The sequence below is a fragment of the Dreissena polymorpha genome, chromosome 5 (genome assembly GCF_020536995.1).
Source record: "Dreissena polymorpha isolate Duluth1 chromosome 5, UMN_Dpol_1.0, whole genome shotgun sequence".
In the NCBI taxonomy this organism is placed as follows: Eukaryota; Metazoa; Mollusca; class Bivalvia; order Myida; family Dreissenidae; genus Dreissena; species Dreissena polymorpha.
The window spans coordinates 77,571,966-77,587,053 of record NC_068359.1 but is presented as its reverse complement, the minus strand read 5'-3'; the positions used below and the strand labels follow the sequence as shown (position 1 = coordinate 77,587,053).

At 34.4% G+C, this 15,088-nt stretch overlaps 1 protein-coding gene across 1 annotated transcript; it reads left to right on the top strand.

The window, feature by feature from the left end:
• Positions 1-9,426: 9,426 nt before the first annotated feature.
• LOC127880660 (BMP-binding endothelial regulator protein-like) lies at positions 9,427-13,149 on the top strand. Its single transcript, XM_052427983.1, has 3 exons — positions 9,427-9,510; positions 10,489-10,605; positions 12,852-13,149. The coding sequence occupies exons 1-3, from the start codon at positions 9,444-9,446 to the stop codon at positions 12,974-12,976; spliced, it is 309 nt and encodes a 102-aa protein (XP_052283943.1). The 5' UTR covers positions 9,427-9,443; the 3' UTR covers positions 12,977-13,149.
• The last annotated feature ends 1,939 nt before the right edge of the window (positions 13,150-15,088 follow it).

The window sequence follows — 15,088 nt, the reverse complement described above, 5'->3', positions numbered from 1 at the left end:
TTAAATATATAGGAGAACCTTCAGGGGAAACATAGACAGTATATAAAATAATATATTTCATGGCATGAAAAATACTCGACTTAATATATAAAACAATACCATCAACAATGTCATTATTAATTCTTCTTATCAAACTTGATTGGATTAAATGATCTCTAACAAAGACACTCACACTACAACTATTGCAAAAAGCATTTACAGGTTTAGATCGAACCGCATCAAAGTGGACATAACGAGTTTAACGAATCCAATTCCCCAGTAAGATTACTCCAAGTTTCTAACAAACCGCACATATCGTAGTTATTTAAAAAGTGCTTTACTTCAGCGTCATTTTTATATTTCAATAGGCCGTTAATATTCCACGTTAAAATACCTAAATGTTTATACACGATATCGGGCTGTGTGTTTGGACCTTGGCCAGATTCCTATTCGACGTCTGTCTCCCCTTCCGCCTACTGCTGATCATCATCGCTCTGCGCGCTCCCTCTCTGTTGTTCGTCGCCTATGAAACCCGTCGCGCCTATGTTTTCCCGCCTTCCCTGCCCGCGCGTCCTTGAATTGCGCTCGTGGAATCTAGTGCCTGGTTGCCCACGTGCGTGCCCTACGGTTTTCTTCATCGTACCCATATACAGTTTGTTCTATTATTAGCCGATTATAGTTCATCGAAGCGTATTTTCCTTGTTTTCGTTCCTCGACCAATCGCTTTCCTAGCTCACGTCTATGACCTTTGACCTTTTCAGAAAAGGCTTCTTGTACCCACTACCGACGAAATTCCCCTGGAGCGTTTGCACGCTTTAGTACGGCTTCACGATCTTTATATTTAGTAAACTTGACGACTATCGTGCATTTATCAGGGTTATTAGAGCATAGACGATGCGCTCTTTCAATGTCAACATGCTGTAAATCTGGTGAATTTAAATTTTCCTACATGAAATTTCGAATTTTCTTTCCGTAATGTCCCAAGACTCATCCACACACCCATCAATTCCATGTAATTTTAAATTGTAAGTTTTGAATGGCCTTCTAAATTATCCACCTTTCCTTTCAAACTTGAACGTTCACCCCACATATGTTTATTTTCATTTCTCAGCATTTCATTTTCTTTTTGGAAATTGTTTATTGATTGTGACATGTCACCGAGTTTTAAGTTTAAGTTTGTTAGGTCCGTTCTAACTTCCGATTTCATCTTTCGTAAATATGATAAAATTACTGCATTTGAATTAGACTCATTTACCTATGCCGTTGCTTGCCGCTGGTTTTCGTTGCTTCGCGGGGCTGGGTCCCTCCCGGGTGGCGGTGATGTTAACTGTGGAAACGAAAGTTTTTGTTGACGCATTGCTGGACGTTGCGTCGGTCCCGTGTTTTGTTCCACGTCATCACATAGTAGCAGTAGTACACCGAGTGCGATAATAATCCTCAGACGAGCACTAACACCGTTCCTGGACAGTCTAATTTCACTCATAGATAGTTTAGACTTACATGGCATTGTAAACACTCCAATGCGGGCTCTGTATGTCACTAAATCTACTCCAATTTTTTTTTGTCGCATGGGTTCACGAGCTTAAAAATTTGCGACCATCTTGTAAGGGGTGCAACTCTGCACTTGGACATATAAAGAAGCTCAACTTGACATTTCTACTCATTTCAAATTGCCTTATGAATGTATTTAACTTTGTAATATTTTTATCAACTAAAGGAAGGGCTCCAACTGTGTCATTTTATTTTCTTTTTTTTTCTATTTTTTATTTCTCGATTCTCAATATAGAAATAAATATACTAGTCATCCTTAATTTTGGAAATAAATTGATCAAATTTGGAAGGATGGGATAACCCATAAGGCATAAATTGTTTAACCCTGATTTTGTATTTACATTCGAGCCTCATCATACTCTGAATGAACGTTTATTCAAATAAAACATTTATATTAACCCATTTATGCCTAGTGGACTCTCCTATCCTTCTAAATTGGATCAATTTATTTCCAAAATTAAGGATGTCTAGTATATTTATTTCTATATTTAGAATATTTCTTACAGAAATAACAGCGCAGACCCAAATGAGACGCCGCATCATGCGGCGTCTCATCTGTGTTTACGCTGTTTGTCAAGGCCTTTTTTTCTAGACGCTAAGCATAAATGGATTAAGGAAACATTACGCATTTTATTATTACAGTGTATCAACATGTTCATGCGTCCCTACTTTTCTATTAAGTTTTCAAAATTATATTTATAATTACCCTTTTATCAATTGCTATTTTGTTAATTCATTTATTTAAAATAAGATCTTTTGTATAATGTGATAAAATGCAAGTTTTGCTCTTTCGAAAAAAAGTTTTGAGAACGAATTTTGACTGTGAAACCTCTTTAGTAAGAAATATAACGAGTTTAAACTGACTCGAATCTCACATACTGGCACTTGAAATAATAAATTGCATAATAAGCATTACAACTGGAAATGGATCGGATAAATGGATTCGAAATAACAAATGATTCTAAATAACGTAGTGAACTGAGTTTTGTCGATTATTGAACATATTTCATTATCAGAAATGTTGAGAGCCTTTGCTTGTGATTGGTAAGTAACCTAGAAAATTACAAGTATTTATTAACTGTTTAAACCCAAACCTAAGCTCAATCTAAACGATAAACTAAACAAAAATCCGAACACGTGTTAAGGATACGATGAAAATTGTATTTTATGTTTCCATGCAATAAAACTACAGTTTGAGTACGGGTTTGAGTCAGTTGATTGCCACTTTATTTCGTTCTTTAGGGCAGTGTACGTACGTTGCTATATTGATTTGGAACTAGAGATTTGGTTATTGCCAAAAAAAGAAAATTTGGTATCGTGATATCCATACACAATTAACGTGTTTTTATTTTATTTTTTATTGTGATTTTTTAAAACTTTGACTTATCGCTTTATCGCTAACTCTGCTCTATGAGTTATATACGTAGCATCATTGGGAATCGTGACCTACGATCACTGTTGGTATTATGTGACCTACGATCGCTGTTGGTGTTATATATTTAAAGGAAATCTCGTACAATTCATCTTCAGTGGCTACATGTTTTTTTATTCTGAGACCACTCGTATAAAACGCTTGCATATGTTGTAAAATATTAATGTATCCGAAGAAATATTGCAAGTGTACTTCAATGCGATGAAAAAAAACACATGATACATGCTTCAATTTATTTAACCGAATAAATGCATTAGTACGCCAAATACATTACGAACGAATAAAGGATGGTCATATGGCCGTGCCATCAGATATTGGATCATCAATACACAGAAAATAAATTGTACATGACTTTTTTATCGTATTTAGTTTTAAATTCGTCCCATCGTAATATCAATTTGCTTGTGTTCAAATGCTGCGCTGTCGACATTTAATTAATTAATAATTGTAATATCCTGTTCACAGGCACATGCACGGAAATATACCTGATATATACCTGATATAACTGCTTCGCAACCAGTTTTGTGTTTATTTTAAATAAACTAAACGATACTGTTTTCTCACTCATTTCTAATAAATTTGAGTAATAACGCTGACATATTTACAGCATTCGCTGCACAATTCATATAAAGTGCATACATTTCCGTGAATGTATAAGAACCATATGTTACAATATTGAAACAAATTATAGTCACACGAGCTATTGTCCTCGCCCTTATAGATGATTAAGTGCATATACATGTTCTTCACACACAAACAAATCACGATACTGCCAAAGGACTAATGTGCACTGTAACTAAGATAAATTACATTAAATTACCGGACGGACGGCTGAAATATATGTTCCTGTTAGAAAAACAACAGTGTCGGCCCAAAATAAGCATGATCCATTCTTACCTCAGAGTATGGCATTAAGTACATCTGTTCGTTTGCCGACGATATATTTCGATGTTGCAAATAGTACTGGCTATTTCAGTTATACCCTTTGTGTATGACGGATGACTTGCGAATGCACACCTTTGATGTGATTAGTAATTTATTACCAGACGCCTAGAGATTACAAACGATGATGTACTTTATTTGTTTTCAAAGTGGATGATTCACACCAATACATTCTGTCAATTTGGTGACAGCTTTAATTTATCTGCCTTATAAAGTACCAAAATATAAATAAATCAGAAATAAAATATAAAAAAAAAAACACGGCTATCATAGTTTATACTTTTTGTTTTTGTTATGAAGGGTATGCACCTTGTGTTCCATTTAATATTATCAATTCCAAGTAAATAAGATATATTAAAATAAGCTGGTTCCGGAAAGGAGAATATTGTATAAGGGCTAGAATAAAAAATAGGGCCTGTGTTATCCTTAATGCCGTTTTATGCCAGATGGTGTAATTTGCACTTTCCGACATCGTCCATGCATTTTATTTATACTGCCTTCCTATTTAATTTCATTATGCAAAACAACTGAAGTAAGTTATGATAAAATGTTTTTGTTGAAGAGTTATAGCGTAAATAGGCTGGCTTTTATGTTTGGAAAAAGTTGTCGTACCTTGGTCATCATTTGATCGGCAGACAGATTGACAAACACATGCTTGTTAAATTATCCTTCATAGTGTACGACCAGAAAACGCTCTATTATAGGCAATGAAATTACGTCCTGCCTTTGTCATACAGTTAAGTTGAAAGTTAAGCAATTTACCGACAGTGGACTGGTAGTTATCGTAGATTGTATTTCAATTTATGGAATCTATATGAGCAGTTTCGTGATGATAAGTTAAGATTTTTTATAAGTTAAAAACATGTAATTTTGAATGTATTTAGGAAGCACTTGAACTACCGAAACGCATTTAACCCATTTATGCCCTGCGTCTGGGAAAAAGGCCTTGGCAAATAGCGTAAACCGAGCATGATGCGGCGTCTCATCAGGGTCTGCGCTGTTTGCTTAAAGGAATTACTGTAAGAAATAATTTAAATATAGAAATACATATACTAGACATCCCTAATTTTTTAACTAAATTGATCCAATTTAGAAGGATGGGAGAGTCCACTAAGCATAAATGCGTTAAATATTGCAACTTCGCGATAGCAATCAGTTTTATTCTGCGACATACTTTATAATGAGTTGTGTTCTGAGAAATCTGGTCATAATGCATGTGCAGTCCGCACAGGCTAATCCAGGACGACACTTTCCGCTTGTATGACATTTTTTGTTAAAGTGAAGTCTCTTCTTAGCAAAAATCCAATTTGGGCGGAAAGTGTCGTCCCTGATTAGACTTTATTGACTGCACAGGCTAATCTGGGACGACACTTTACGCACATGCATTAAGCCCAGTTTTCTCAGAACGCGGCTCTAATGGACAGATATTTAAAAAAGTAAACAATTCGTTTTTCGTATGAACATTACGCGGTACGTTTATTATATGTAACAGTACCTAAACAATTGATATACACTTAAAAACAGTCGATTAACTAGAAGACATGTTTAATTTAAAACAAGCGTTTATTGTTGTTGTTTGCATCTTGTGAAGTGGGAATTTTGTATGTTCATCACGAAATCACTGTTATGTTTAAAATATGAAACTACAGCGGAAAACGGGCGCAAAGGTGGGTAAATCAGCCGCATTTCGAATGCAATGTGCAACACAGCAACCCCGTTAAATTGAATTGTTTAATATTTAAAGTTTCGTTCATTTATGTGCATAAAGCGTCATCCCAATAAACTGATAAGTCCTACTACCAATATGCTCTTTATTGTTTATTATTTTTAGTCTTATACATGTACAAGTGTATATAGTGATTCCAATTATCTGGAAATTCATTTATTTAATTTTAGCCATATATTTACCGAAACCGTAGGGGAGTTGAAAAATCGCCGCTGAACTTTTTGGTTTACGAATCGACAAAATGAAAAAAATGTGTGATTGTTTGTAACCCTTTTTATTCTTATTTCCGTCTGTAAATAAATAAAATATAGCCTGTTATCGTAAATATGTAATAATTTGTTCGAAGCATGATAAATATTTTGCATTTTTTTATAGCATTGCATTTTAATATGCATTGCTGCGGAATTGCTTTAAAGTTATCCATGTAAATATTATGAGTGTTTCAGTTCCCCTGTTAAATAATTAGTTAGGCGAAAAGTATTTATTGTAAAATAATAGAATAAAAACCACTGAAATAATTTTTGTCACAAGGCCGCATATAGAACAGAACGGGAAATTATATATAATATATATATATATATATATATATATATATATATATATATATATATATATATATATATATATATATATATATATATATATATATATATATATATATATATAAATACAATTATTACGCTTTCAAACACTTGGTGCATCACAAACAATATGCAGGCAATAAATATTTGATTACCAGTTCCAATCCACGCTGCAGGCACATGTGAGTTTGGTTGGTGGTCACCACACCTGACATATATGAATACCTATGAGTACTCCGGCTTGCCCAACAGAGCGAGACCATACCGAAACAAATGATCAAACGTCAACCATATTCGCACAATATAGCATAGTTGTTCGTATTTCATGAGGTTTATTTAAAAAAGAAAAGCATATGTTGTACCATATAGTAATGTTTGTCTATGTATGTACAGCATAAATACTCATGAAAACATTAATACTTTTGCCTTTAAAATGATAGTTTTAAAGCAAGCAAGTTTTTTCCTTTGTTGAGTACAAACGACAAAAGGAGAATTCAAAATAGAAAAAGAAATGCTTTATCATCAAATCAATAATATGTTTAAACATAATACTATTAAATACAGATACTAACCCCAATAACCTTTTGTACGCATTTAAGAGGCACCGTCTTAACGGAGATTCCACTGGTCACAAAATTAGCTCTTTTCTTGTAAGTGAAACCTAAAGGTAAGGCTACTACATGTTCTTATGTATATTGTATTATTAAGAGACACCAACGTATCGTTTCATTTAATATTTGGCTACTACCAATATTAAACATACCATCTGTAAATAAATTGGTTTTCAGTTGGACTATTTAATTAATTTAGATACGTGTGCTTAGTGTTATTGTTGAAAACTTGTAAACATACCATCCGTTAATTAATATTTGTATCGTACATCTGCAAAATGCCATTAAACTGATCGACGTGTGTTATACTTGTATTACATGCCTAGGGCCTTGCATTAGGGAAACACATTGTTATTGTTCCTGCTTTCTGTTAGGTTCAGCTGTGTTTTGCCTATGTTGAAATTAATGCGTTTTTAAATATGTTTAGCCATGTTATTAATGTTTGCCAAAGCAGAGTTTGTTGTTCTCTGTAAAGTGAAAAATAAGAATATTAGATAATATGAAGCAATTCGTCCGCAGTGCTTAATGTTTGATATGTGAATAAACGCCTGTTATAAACCTATATTAATTATAACACAGATGGCCAGTAGTTTGTTTGTTCTAAGTATTTTGCGGAATTGTGTTATCTCAACTATGGTGCAAAACATTGCTACCAAAGATTTGTTGATTGTAAGCATCTGTAGTCGTTCGCATTTGATAGCACTTGCCAAACTGAACTGTCGACACTTTAAACTTAGCAAAAAAACAACAAATGATCATGGAATTTATGCAAGGTCTATATATTCCTAACCTGATTTCGTGCTGTAGGTCAACCAACATTTTGCATAATTCATATAACGTTCCCGTTCATCGAATCAGTGTAACAAAACAATACAATATTTGCACTGCCTAATTATTTAACTCAAACAATACTATGTTCAGCAACTATTTTTAATCTGCAAGAGAGAATAAATATTGTTTGTCGTTTCGTACACGAATAATGAGTACAATACGGTTCTAAAGGTACCACGTTTAATATGATTGGTAATCAGTTTACCGGAAGCGAAACGAACACAAACCGATCATTTATGTTAAACTGCTTTCACGCGCGAAAGCGTAAACAAAAATTCGATTATTATGTATTTGTCACTTACGGCATCGGTGACACGTGTGCGTTTCTTTCCTATAAATACTGTCGAACACATATAGGAATATTGCATTAAACACTACAACTGATACTATTGGCAGGGGTAAGTTTGTATTTAACTTGTTTATATCATGTTTATTATATGCATGACAGTAATTGCATTGAAGTGTTATTAATATAATTCAAGTTGTTGAAAAAAATAATGTACAGCTTATATAATAAAAAAAATATTTCTATTAAAACTAATAAGTTTACTGTTATAACATTAATGCATTTTCTTCATACACGTTTGTTAAAAATAAAAGAATCCACAGCTTATGTAATAAAAAAAACATTATTATTAACACAAATAAGTTTACTATTACAATCGTTGGAACATAATTCGCACTAAATAAAGACATTTCTTGTTACGCCATTCGAAAACAATTGTTAACTGTTATATCGTATATCATTACTACATTTTTCTTTAGATATATTTTTTTTAAATATCACATTCCACAGTTTATATTATTATAAAAAAACTTTTTTAAATAAATAAGTTTACGATTACAAATGTTAGAACACAGTTCTTACTGAATCAATAAATTGCTTATAACGTCGTTCTCAAACTATTATTAGCAAATGTTATATCGTTAGACGTATAACATTAAAGGGGCCTTTTCACAGATTTTGGCATTTTTTAATTTATTCATTAAATGCTTTATATCGATTAATGTAAACATTGGATCGTAAAAGCTCCAGTAAAAAATCAAGAATAAAATTAAAAAAAGGAAAAGAACATTGCCCGGACCAGGTTTCGAACCAGTGACCCCTGGAGTCCTGCCAGAGTCCTGAAGTAAAAATGCTTTATCCTACTGAGCTATTCCGCCGTGTACACATACTGTACGTATTTTATACCTTATATAAGCAATCTTCATAGTTTCACAAATTTTAACGACAAAAACAGAACTCTCCAAATTATTCAATCGTTTCGCGTTGCAACGCTATATAATTTTTAGGTTTTAAAATCGTCAAAAGATGCATATAATGGCTATATTAGACCATGGTAAATGTTCAGTATTACTGTTTCCTCACAAATATCATAACTAAAACGAAAATTTGCGAATCTGAAACAACTTTTTTCAATTTTGTCAATTTACCAAAGCGTGAAAAGATCCCTTTAATGCATTTTCTTCAGATACGAGTGTAAAAAATAGCATTATCCACAGCTTATATAATTAAATAAAAACATTACTATTAAAACAAATAATTTACTATTACAATTGTTAGAACATAATTCTTACTTAATCTATACATTGCTTATAAGGTCGTTCGAAAACAATTATTATTAAATATTATATATTAAATCATTAACTCAATTTTTCTTCAGATACGTCGGAAAATAAGTACCATATATATAATAATCTACTTAAGTTTCAAATGCTAGAGCTAAGTTTCTATTTGTCACTGGATTTAGGTGTTGATTTGTTTCAGAATAAGACGTGGACTATTCATCATGAACGTACAACTCTTATGTATCGTGATTGTTTCTGTCGTCGTTTCCATGGCGATAGCTAATAAGAGTAAGTTTGACATTATGATATGAGTCGCGTTCTGAGAAAACTGGGCTTAATGCATGTGCGTAAAGTGTCATCCCAGATTAGCTTGTGCAGTCCGTAGAGGCTAATCAGGGACGACACTTTCCGCTTTTATGGTATTTTTAGTTTCAAGGAACTCCCTCCTTACCGAAAATCAACTTTAAGCGGACAGTGTTGTCCCTGATTAGCCTGTGTGGACTGCACAGGCTAATCTGGGATGACACTTTACGCACATGCATTAAGCCCAGTTTTCTCAGAACAAGGCTCGTATATTCTATTGTATAATGATGTCTTTCACTTTATAAATACATGTAATGTCATCTACGAGTTGTTATATCGCTGTCATGTGTATTGTCCTAAATAGTGTTTGTCTACTGTTGTTTTACAAGTTTAAATAATTAAAGGGGAAACTTTCGCATTAACACAACTTCATAACGCCAAAGAGATGACGTTATGTTATAATATAACAAATGCCAAATGAAATATTTTAAAATTTCGCGTTCGGCTAAGATATCTATATAGATACATCTAGATCATTCTCTAGCAATTCAGAAACCAAGAACATATATTACAAATACTTATTAAAAAGTTATAGATTCGTTCTAATTTAAATTAAAAGAAGTCAATAGAAAATGTGAAATCAATGGAATTCATATACTTATAGCAGAGGAAAGATGTTTTGTAACTTCACAATAATACATTATTATATACGTTTATTAGCCCATTTATGCCTAGCGTCCAGAAAAAATTCCTTGGCAAACAGCGTAGACCCAGATGAGACGCCGCATGATGCCGCGTCACATCAGGGTCTGCGCTGTTTGCTTAAAGGAATTTCTGTAAGAAATATTCTAAATATACCAAACATCTCTAATTTTGGAAATAAATTGATCCAATTTAGAAGGATGTGAGAGTCCACTAGGCGTAAATGGGTGAAGCATGTGCATTATGGTTTATCGTGTACAGGGTCGTGTAGTGGCTATACCCACGGTACGTTGTTTCTGGACGCCGACTGTAACCGCTGTTACTGTAACGATGGAATGGTTACTTGCGACCAGTCGGGAGGATGCTATTATGAAGGAGGTGAGTCAATTAGACTTTCCCATATGAGATCATTAGAGCCGCGTTCTGAGAAAACTGTGCATAATGCATGTGCGTAAAGTGTTGTCCCAGATTAGTCTGTGCATTCCGCACAGGCTATTCAGGGACGACACTTTCCGCTTTTATGGTATTTTTCGTTTAAAGGAAGTCTCTTTTACAGAAAATCTAGTTTAAGCGGAAAGTGTCGCCCCTGATTGTGCGGACGCCACAGGCTAATCTGGGACGACACTTGACGCACATGCATCATGCCCAGTTTTATCAGAACAAGACACATTAGTAAAATATAGTCTATGTTTTAAAAGATAAAATAATCCGAAGGCGCTAAGTTCGATGTAAACTGACATCATTAAAATAACGACAGTCATGTTAAAATTAATATTATAAATGTTTGGGGCCAATTGTGGCGTTGAAACATTTTGAAGTGCGCCCACGGGGAAGCAAAATATGAGAGCGCTAATTAATGACTGAGGCTCGCATTTTAAGCGTTGTTTTTCAAGATAACTGGTTTTAACCTATAACTAGATGAAAATCGATAGTATAACAACGATCGTATAAACATGAGCTTTATACTATCGCTATTAGATCAGATTTGGGTTTTTCCAAAAATTGGAGAATCTGTTTAAGTCAACAACGGGAAAATAAAATCGTCAAAAATGCGATATTGCATAATTATTTATGGAAAATAGGGAGGAAATAAAAGGATACATAGAATATTATGTGAGTTTTTGAAAGTTGATCATGCTCCGCTCGAACCATGTTAGCGCACGGCAAGCCTCGCGCTACCTCGGTTCTAAGCCTCGCATGATAAACTTGATCTTTATCCAAAACTCACCTAATATTCTAGGTATCCATAAAAACGTCTCAAATTCATGTTATTATTTGTGACTTATCGTCCAAAGTACATTTATTCGACGTTTTAAGAAAATAAGTATAATATAAAAACAGCCGACAATACAACAAATCAGTCAAATATAACCTTTCCCGTAAAATAAATATTGTTTTTGGTTGTTTCTGTCATGAATTGTCTACCCTAAAACAGAAGCTGTATATTTGGAACTCAAATAAAATACTTTATTTTTAATTTTCGGCACTTAAGACATTTTCTATCGCTATTTTGGCATTAGTAACTATAGCTCACAGTTTTACGTCGTTGTCATATGTGTTCAGTAGTGTTTTATAAGTTAGAGGCACGAGGCCCTTAAACACGTTAAAGTTCGTGATAGAGGTTTTTCCTGTATTAAGACGATTTTCATTGCAACAAATGATGCATGTGAGATCCATTGAATATGTCGAACATCCTAGAACGATGCTTCCATCTCCCAAGAGTCATATACGAATACTCAAGTTTTCCAAACTCGTCTTTTATAGCCTTTAATGCCACTGAGCGTATAGGCGTATACACATTGCGAGCTTGTATTATATTTAAAGGAAACCACATATTCGAAAAGAAAGGTTTTTGGTAGTTTAAATTGGAGGCAGCTGGAATACCATCCCATTTTCATGACATTGAAACATCAATTTGCAATTATTCCACAACACGGTCAACGTAAATAATCCGCGTTGACTTAACCCGTTTATGCCTAGCGTTTAGAAAAAGGCATTGGCAAAGAGCGTAGACCCAAATGAGACGCCGCATCATGCGGCGTCTCATCAGGGTCTACGCTGTTTGCTGAAAGGAATTTCTGTACGAAATATCCTAAATATAGAAATAAACATACTATACATCCCTAATTTTGGAAATAAATTGATCCAATTTAGAAGGATGAGAGAGTACACTAGGCATATTTGTTAAACACACATTTGTACTATTCGGAGCGATGCCCTGTAGTATACGCTGACGCTAGCACAGAGCACGGAATCCGTAGAGTTCGTGTTAAGGAGATCTATGTTAGCGAATTTGTCTCTAATTGATAAAATGCAACACACTGACCTCTATAAATTGGCCTGATACGTGGAAAGTCATTGGATGATCCGTATTTTACATTAGGATATATTGGCCACGCTCCTGTACGTCGCTTGAGCGGGTCGTTACTAATCTTGTGCACACATTTTCATTTATTTATTTTCGAGTAACATATGTACCGATGAACACCTGAGCCTCGTTTATCACGTTTACAATTTTAAATCAATCGTTCTCGTATGAAATTAGTCGTAACGTGCGGGCATGTCTTTCTAAGTTTTGTATGCACATACATGTATACGCATTGCAAATGTTTGCCTCATTTCAGAGTGCCGATTCAACAACATGAAATACCGTGTTGGCGAAATCATTTTGGAGGACAACTGCTACCAATGCAAATGTATTGAGGACGGCAAGGTGTTCTGTGTCACATTGTCAAGCTGTGATGATTAAAGAGGAAATAACACTGATTCCGCATTTAACATGTATGCTTCAATGTTATTAGCTAATGTTCAAGCAAGTGTCATCTTATATAAAAATGTAAAACACAGGTACTGATTGGAAGAAATCTGAAGTAAACTGTTAAGTCTAAAGCTGATTGTAGCTGTTCTTGAATAATAATAATTTCACTGTACCATCAGATTAGTCCCCCGAAATAAACTGCAAATTAGTGTTGAATTGTTGTTATTGAAATCAATGGTAGGTTTTTATTCATCGGTTCCGTTATCTCGTTTACAAAGCGAATCAATTGTACCATAAGAGCCGTTGTTGTTTATGATTTACTTGTAACGTAAAGCCACACACCTTGAAATGAAAGTAAATTTAAGTATATATAAGAAACATATTTTATCTATGCCAATTAGAATATATCTGGTGGTTACAAGGTAGAAATCGGTCTTTTTTGCACTTTAAAACATATCATTTATCGCGTTTGTCGAAATGGACGTATACGAATAGAAATCCTACTTTCGGTTTTAAAATTTAAGAAAATAATAAATTACTTGCTAACTAGGCTATAGATTTAATGGCGATTTTGCACACTTTCACAGTGCATCTATATTTATGATTAAAATGTATGTACAAGTTTTAACAAACACTATCAACCCATTTATGCCTAGCGTGTAGAAAAAATGCCTTGGCAAACAGCGAAGACCCATATGAGACGCCGCATGATGCGGCGTCTCATCTGGATCTGCGATGTTTGCTAAAATGACTTTCCTTACGTAATATTCTTACTATAGTAATACATATACTAGACATCCCTAATTTTTTTAATAACTTGACCCAATTTAGAAGGATGAGAGAGTCCCACAACATGGGTTAATTTACTGATTGAGTGCCGTAGTAGTTGACTTGTTTCTTAACGCCTGCAACATGCGAGATGATTATGTTTACACTTTTGCAATCCATTCTAAAGAATATTTATGCTAATGCATATATCTCTCAATTGTAATTGACTAAATAAATTGTATACATGACTGAACATATTTAATTGAGTTTAAGTTATATATTAAACACCGATTACGCAATATTTACAGAGTTCTACTACTAGAGGTTGTATTCCAGACTATGTGTTCGTGTATTTTTTCCAATACTTTGCAATACCGCATTGGAACTGTTTCGGCCGAGGTCAAATGCAATATTTCGCCGACGAATCGATTTTTACTGTTGAAATATTAGCTTTATATTTTACACATTTATGCCTAGCGTCTAGAAAAAAGGACTTCGCAAACAGCGTAGACCCACATGATGATGCGGCGTCTCATCTGGGGCTGCGCTGTTTGCTGAAAGGAATATATGTAAGAAATATTCTAAATATAGAAATAAATATACTAGACATTCCTAATTTTGGAAATAAATTGATACAATTCAGAATGATGGGAGAGTCCACTAGGCGTAAATGGGTTAATACGTGCTTGCTTCATCTGAATTGCATATCTTCTATCACCAAGGAAGTATTATATTTGCTAACACATTGTATATACAATTGTGTTTGCGTTTCCAAATGAGTTTTCTATATGACAGCTATTTCTGCTTTCTCCTGCCACATAAGCGTCACACAATACATGTAGCGATGATCAGGCTTGAACGATTTCGAAAATTAGACACATAAAATTGCAAGAAAATGTAACAAAATAAGTCCTTTAATTGCAACTTTACAATAATTGTGTCGAAGTAAAACTAAATTTAGCAAGGCGGCATATGTTGTATCCGTAATTGAGGTTTCAGTCACATCGTGTATGAACTGCAAGGGGTATTTTTCTTGTGATTAAAGCTGGGTTCCCACTGCCGATCAGATCAACTCGATCAAGCCCGACCAAGCAGTCGGGTACTGGTCTGGTTCGGTCGGCATGAGTGATCGGGGGCGGTCGGGTAGGTCGGCATTGGTCGGGCCTCCTAACCGATATTTTTTGACATGTCAAAAAATATCGAGTAGCGGTCGAGTAGGAAATGGATCGAGAGGCGCTCGGCAAGTGGTCGTGTATTAGTCAAGTAGAAGATCCAGTTGATCGTGAAGCAATCGTGTGGCGATCGGATTGACCTCTTTTACACGATCTCTACCCG

Excerpts from the sequence above, each read along its gene's own strand:
- LOC127880660 (XM_052427983.1), top strand. The coding sequence starts at position 9,444 with ATGAACGTACAACTCTTATGTATCGTGATTGTTTCTGTCGTCGTTTCC. Across the intron at positions 9,511-10,488 it reads CATGGCGATAGCTAATAAGA|GGTCGTGTAGTGGCTATACC; the intron begins GTAAGTTTGACA and ends TATCGTGTACAG. Across the intron at positions 10,606-12,851 it reads AGGATGCTATTATGAAGGAG|AGTGCCGATTCAACAACATG; the intron begins GTGAGTCAATTA and ends GCCTCATTTCAG.